Below are 7,604 nucleotides of genomic sequence, written 5' to 3' on the forward strand. Positions count from 1 at the left end.
TACACATACATAGATATAGATATATATACATACATACACACACATATACATATCTACATACATACTATGTATATGTCTGAATTCATATATGAGTATGTAAAAAATATATGTATATTTATGTATGCATATTTTTCTGCTGTTGCTATCCTATCATATACATCAAACATTGAAACCATCCATAATAACATAGGTACTATGAATGCTTCTTGTTTTTTTTTTTTTAGTCAAGAAAGTGAACATGTGCATATGAGGTCTGATCAATAAGTATCCGGACTAGTGTTATAAAAAAAAAACTACAACACATACCAATTTGGCATTTAATCTCCTTCAAAGTAGTCCCCTTCGGAAGCCATACACTTAATCCAATGCTATTTCCATTGATGGGAGCATTCTTGGAACTTGTTTTCTGGGATAATCAGCAGCTGCCTCATTGCATTCACTTTGATTTCCTCAACGTCCTGAAATCTTCTTCCTTTCAAGTGGGATTTGATTTTTGGAAAGAGGAAAAAGTCACAAGCAGTGAGATCTGGGGAATACGGTGGCTGTCGGACCTGGGGAATGCTGTGCCTAGCCAAAAACTGCTCCACAAGCTGCACTGAATGACCAGGTGCATTATCACAGTGCAATTACCACTTGCTGGATGCATGCAAATGTGGCTTTTTCTGATGAATAGCATCCTGCAAACATTGCAAAATGTCATGGTAGTAATACTTGTTTACTGTTTGACCAGCAGTAGCATACTCATGACGAACAATCCCCTTGTAGTCAAAATTTGTTGCAGATTCTCTGCTCAACTTTCTCTGTCATGGTCAATGCAATGATCACACACTACACATGCTCCTTCCAAGCAGTTATAAATAACGGAAGTGAGCTGGAATATTAAAACTTAGTGTGCATGCACAGCAGAGTTCAAGGTCAATCTGTGCCAAGCAGCTTTACTTTGTGTGATTTAGTTTCATTACTATGGCAACAGTCCGGATACTTATTGACCAGGCTATGTACACAAGTGCACACATTTGCCATACATAGTGCAGTTTGGTCTTATTGGTTTTCATTGACATTCACTTGTAGTTTGGGTAGTTTAATAGTTTTAGTTTTCTCATAATTGAAAGCTTCCTTCATTAGTTTATTAAAATCATATATTTATTTTGTCTGACTGAATTTATTTGACCAGTTATTCTATATTTAAAGTGCTGGATTCATGGTCAATAAGCGATGATATAAAAAAACTGAGGCAGTCCTGTTTTGGGGAAGGTGCCTTATTTTACCTTTGTTTGTCAAGCTTGAAAATTTAAATGACTCCTAGTCTGATAGGTGCTAAGAAAAGCATCTCGCCATAAAACACTGTGTATTATGAAAATTTTCTAAACTTTTGGAGCTATCCAGTTTATGTGGAAGAAAAGAGAAAATGAATACCACCCTATCCATCAATCTGCTATCATCAAGAATAAATATGGAAAGCAAAAAAAAATGTCTTTAATGAATTTTTTTTGGTTGTTTCAGGTTTCCAGATGACACAATTGAATGTTTTGAAAAAAATGCGACGTAATTATATCGTTTGTGCAATTAATGCTGTTACCAACCTTTAACATTAGTCCCAATTAATTTTTTTTTTTTACCTCACTGATGACAAGAAGGTAGAATTTAGATTGACCTGAAAAGTCTGATATATTGGCTGGCTTCTCCTGATTTTAGCTTATCTGTATTAAATTTTAGCTAATGTGACTGCAGTTTATAACAGTTACTGCTGTTGCCAGAACACTAGATGCCTGACATACCAACCAATTTTGGTCAATAACCTCTATTTTATGCATGCTTTTTGCAGGTGTTTCTGTGTTGCCAGCTCTGCTTTTAAACATGCTTTTTCACTCTAGTAGTTGTTTCTGACAAGACCCTTTTAACCAGGTTTTAACCATACCTTCATTTGTAACATATAGTATTTCATAGTTGTGACTTTTTTTTGTTGTTTTGTTCCCACCACTACAGGCTTTTCACAACTACAGTATTATATATTTTATAGTCAGGTATTTGTTTTTGTCAGAACTGTTCAATTGTGATATATATTTCCCCTTCTGTCATGATATTAGTTTAATAAGGATAATATTTTCTCAATCCTGTTTAATCTTTGCATGATGAATCTACTTCCCTTCATAATGATTTATTTTCCTCCATTATCTAAATTTTTCTTCTATTGAAACCTGTAAATGGATATGTTTCCTAAGATTCAAAGGTTTCTCATAAGTAAATCTAAATGTAATAGAAACTTCTTTTTACCCCTGACTACACTCTAACCTTCTACTTGTGTTACAGCATTTGAGATTTTAATTTAGAAGAAACTCTGACATTCTCAACTTTTTGTGTTACCCTGTGTGCTGAAAATTTTCTCCCCACTTTGTCTTTCTCTTACCTTTTCATTTCAGTGGGGTTTGAATTGTTCTTTAAATACTGCTTGGCATAAAGATATATTGCAAACATTTTTAGAAAGCAGTCTTTAAATAAACATTCTTTTTCTGTTAATTTCAAGAAAACGGCAGTCACACCATTTTTACTGAAACAAATAAAAATGGAGATGCTGATGATTAATTTAACAAAGTGGGAGGTGATGATAATACTGCCAAATATTTATTACATAATTTGTATCTTGAAATTATGGTTATAGAGTTATATAAGATATGAATAGAATTTATGTGTGTATGTGTCTCTGTAGAGCATTTAGATTTATGCTTATATATATATATATATATATATATATAAGCATTAACTTGAAGATATATATATATATATATCTTCAAGTTAATGCATATGTATGACTATAAGCATGTTTGTATACATATGGTGCACCAACAAGAACATAAAATCATCGTATTAGCTTGGTTGAGACAAAATTGAAAATCTAAGGATTTTTGAAAAATATTGAGAAATTAAATTTATACAATTCTATATTGCTGAAAATAGGAATTTATATTATGTATACTATTTATTTTAGTCAGACTCGTGTCCTTATCTTGATTGTTACTTTCACTATGTTTTCACTGTTGTACAACACAAAACACCTAAAGAAGGCTGGAGCATACAACAACTGAAATGTAGTGAAGACTAATATAAACAACATACATGATTAAATTTATATTTGATGTCATCCATTCACATATAATTAAAGAGTTATGAAAATGAAAGGATATTTATTGGTTAGGAGATTTAAAAATACAAGCATATCCCACCTATTTGACAAAACTAAAAATATCATTTAATGACCAATATGATTTTTTCTCTCATCAGATAATATAAAAGACAACTCTGCATGTATTTTGCTTACATAGGTTATCTGCAAAGTTTAGTATCTCTGTAACTTGCCGAAGTGCTAGCAAGCAAACTACTAAGTGTACATTTATTGGTGCAGCTTATAAGAAAGTTATTTTAGTGAAATCATATTGAAAACTAAGAACATTTTCTACTGCATATCTGAATATTCTTTGAGTTTTTCTTCTTCTAAATCTATAATGTGCTTTCACTTACATAACTTTCCAAAATGCAAAGCTCGTTTGTATGTAGTCTATCATCCAGCTAGAAACAGTTACTAAATCTCTCTCACATCATACATGCTATTCAGACTGTTACTTCCACCAAATATTATAAGAAATGATTAACTCCTTTATCTTAAATGTCCACTAGGAGACACCATGTGTATACAAAGATATATTGGTTAATGTATTTTGAGATAAGCTGTCTGAAATGATGGTATGGTCATGAAAAGAATGTTTTGACCATGGGTTTGATTCATCAGATTTCACTATGGGCAAGAACAACAATAACAAACATGATAATTTTCATTATTTTGCTTTATGTAAGCTTGTTAGCAAAAAAGAACAGTGCCCATGACCTTTGCAGGCCTCCCAGACCTGTGAAATTAATATGGCTGATGCCCAACCAGAACATACACAAGTCAACATCTGCAGAAGAAAGATAAAAGGAGAGGGAACTGAGGTTCTGCTTTGAATGTTTATTAGAGTGAACCTTGTTAAAGGTATCTACATAACTAGAAGCCTACATACTTTCTTCATATATATTATGCATTTTTGCATCATAAGAACTAGGAGGTGGTGTCAAAACTAAGTTTTAATATAATCTCCTTTGAAATAGTCACCTTGCTCAGCAATATACCAGTCTTAGACTTCCTACCACTTTTGGAATCTGGCCTGGAAGCTGTTTCCCATAAGTAAGTTGAGGCCCTTCTGTGATTCGCTCTTGATCTCCACAACTGAGTTAAAATGACAACAACCTTTCAGCTACATTTTCGTTTTGGAGAAGAGGTGAAGTTCGCAGGTACTAAATCTAGGTAATAGGGTGGGTGCAGAAGTGATACCATGTTGTTTTTCATGAGAAGCTCATGAGTGAGGGGAGCTCGATGACAGGGTGCATTGTCATTGTGAAGAATCCAATTTTTTGTAATCCACAGATCAGGCTGCTTTTGCCAAATGTCCTCCCTCAAACACTTCAAAACGTCGCAGTACTCTCAATTGATGGTTTGGCCCTGAAAGACAAATTCTCGATGCACAATACCACATTCCTGGGAATGATGTTCGTAACAGGTCTTCCAGATCGCTCATTGTCTTCCAAGGATGTTCTTCCACTTTTGAAGCACCCATGCCACGTGAAACATTGTGTATGACCCATTGCCTTGTTGCTGTAAGCTTGCTGAAGTATGCTCAATGTCTCTGTTGCAGACTTCCCAAATTTAATGCAAAATTTCAGGCTGGCTCGTTGTTCTTATCCATGACAAAATCACAGACAACACATGATCACAAAAACACAAATTTCACAACTTGTGAAGTAAACACTATGATGTCACTTAGTACTCACTGCACACACAACCGTGTGCTGCCATCTGTTGGCACACTATAGAACTAGTCCAAGAACTTTTTGATACCACCTCATTGATGATTCAAGTGTAGGATTCTTAGAAACTTCTTAGAGAGTTTATATTTTCATCATCATCATCTGAGATAACATATCTTATGACTGTGCAGTGTTGGAAGGAAATGAAAAATTTCCCCAGTAGTAGCTCGCCAGAATGTCAGATGCACTTTTACCTGCTTAGGCTCTGTCAATGGCATGTGGCTGGCTGTTGGACCATGCTATTGATAAAGCCCAACTTGGTTGAAATGCATCTGGTGTTCATGCCTACCACTGCTGGGAAAATTCTTCTTCTCTGTCTGATATATGTTGTGTTTTTAAACACAGCACATCTATAAGAGATGTTATCTTGAGTGAACACAGCTGTAACTTGCCTGTTAATGATGTATTCACATTAAATGTGATACACAGATGGTTATTTATTGTTATATTCTGTGTCTGACAAAATTTTTATTTTCTTTGGTCCACAACCAAACTAATATCATGAGATTGAAAAAAGTAGATAAGAGGATGTATGGGCCTGAACATTTAGGATTCACAAATTTGCTATAATTTAAGCTGAAAATAGATTCTTTTTTCATAATGACCTTATCAGTAATAATTTAGTTACTAGGATCTATGGCAAAAGGAGTTTATGGATATTATGCTTCTATTGACAAAGCAGCGAGTTACCAAAATTGTTAGTATGTCAAACAAAATTCTTTGCAGTATTTGATCTGATTCCTTACATCTTAAATGAAATCCTGCCAAGTTCAACTTTGCCTTTCTTCTCTCTGATAAAATAAAATACCAGTCCAGTATAGTGAATTGACAGAATTAAAACATTGGACAAAAATGTCCTGTGGAATCTGTTCCAGCTCTTTACATTCTGTGTTTGTTGATGATACTGGTGCCAAGATTGTATCACTCCTTACCTTTTCTCTGAGACAATTTTGGAGGTGTCAAGAGAGGAAACTTTCCATATGGACAACTGCTGTTCTTCCATAAAAATAACAACTTTATCTAAGGTTGTGCTCTGGAAGGAAAGTTTCTTGGTGCAGATAAATGATCAACCTTGACTACAGAGGCCTTAGATTGACAACAAATGGTGATGTAATAATAAATAATATATGTTTAATAATGTATGATAGTGAAACTTAGGTAATAAAGGCTAAAATTTCTCCCAAAAGGTTTCGAAAATATGAACTGATTACTAATCTTCTGAATGTATAAGAATTCAAAAGATAGATTGAGTGAGAAAAAAACTCATTGTGTCAGAGAGTCATATAAGGTTGCAGGGGATTTATAAGGAAAAAGAATAATGCATACTAAGTGGGGGAAAAAAATGATTGCAATATTTTGATTGACTACAGCTGAGTAGAAGAAAGCTTAGATATGCATGGTGTGAAATAGTTTAGCAGTTTAACTTAACCTGAGAAAATTCAAACTTACAGGAATTGATGCTAGTTACAAATAAAGAAACGTGATATTGTAGACCCACCTTACTCATGTCAGAAAGAGAAAATAAACAAAATAACTGGTGTTAATGGTGGTGTTTATGAAAATGAGGATGATAATGGCAATGATGATGATGGTATCAGAAGCAGCAGCAGCAGTACCAGCATCCTGATTATTATTACCATCATCATCGTTATTACCATTATCATGATTATGATGGAGTGCAATGGTGATTAGATGAGATTAGTACAGTTACTGTTTAGTTTGAATTGTTGTAGGTTAATAGCTGGCGGGAAGATATGTGTGGTAAGGGAGTTTGTTTCTTTGTGTGTTATTTTTAAGCTAGGATTTTATATTGACTTGGCTTATCATTTTATACAATTCATTGAGTAAGATTAGAAAGTACAAAAATTAGGTCTCTGTGAAGACTAAAATCTTTCATTGGTCTTGGGAAGTGTTATATTTGTAGTTAACAATGTTTACCTGTCCAATATTTTGTTTATTTTCTCAGGTCATTCTGTAATCTAATTATATCATTTCTGAGCATCATTTCTAAACTTTGCTTACTTTATATGAATATATTTTTCACTGATGTACATTGGCAAAATATGTAAATATCTGCAAGAAAACTCATAAATCAGTACTTTTAAACTAAAATACCCAGTGGTATTTGTTGCACTCAGGTTCCACATAAATGTAATGAACCAGTGATTGACCTATTGAAAACTTGTTTGCAAAATGTGGTATAAAATAAAATATATAAATAACTTATGTAATAGAATACACTATATTAGACACTTTAACTCTTTTATTCTTTCAAAGAGCATTTATTAATACAACTCTCCCATGTGTATCTTGACATGGTATCACAATTACAATTTTGTACACAAGTAAAAGCAACCAATTACATAATGTACATATGTTCATCATCATTGTCATCACCACCACCACCATCACCATCATCATCATCACCATCATTTTAATGTTCACTTTTCCATGCTTGCTTGGGTCAGAGTTTATTGAGGCAGATTTTCTACAGCTGGATGCCCTTCCTGTTGCCAACCCTTAGGTATTTCCCCTTGGTCAAATGTATTCATGCAGAAACTTGAATAAATGACACTGGTTGCATGACAGTTGCAATCATTTTACGTCTATCACACAGTGTCAAGAGAAGGTCACACACACACACACACGCACACACACACACACACACACACACACACACACACACACACACACACACACACACACAC

At 33.9% G+C, this 7,604-nt stretch overlaps 1 protein-coding gene across 12 annotated transcripts in view; it reads left to right on the plus strand.

The window, feature by feature from the left end:
• The window catches only part of LOC106873463 (voltage-dependent L-type calcium channel subunit beta-1), a 303,996-nt gene that overhangs the window by 274,150 nt on the left and 22,242 nt on the right, over positions 1-7,604 (plus strand). For 10 of the 12 annotated variants that reach the window (XM_014920835.2, XM_014920837.2, XM_052976435.1 and 7 more), the window contains one exon: positions 1,504-1,545. The exons of the other annotated variants lie outside the window; for them this stretch is intronic. In XM_014920835.2, coding sequence (XP_014776321.1) covers positions 1,504-1,545 — 42 coding nt within the window. The remainder of the gene's footprint in view (positions 1-1,503; positions 1,546-7,604) is intronic. 12 annotated transcript variants of the gene reach the window in all.

The sequence above is a fragment of the Octopus bimaculoides genome, chromosome 2 (genome assembly GCF_001194135.2).
Source record: "Octopus bimaculoides isolate UCB-OBI-ISO-001 chromosome 2, ASM119413v2, whole genome shotgun sequence".
NCBI classification, from domain to species: Eukaryota; Metazoa; Mollusca; class Cephalopoda; order Octopoda; family Octopodidae; genus Octopus; species Octopus bimaculoides.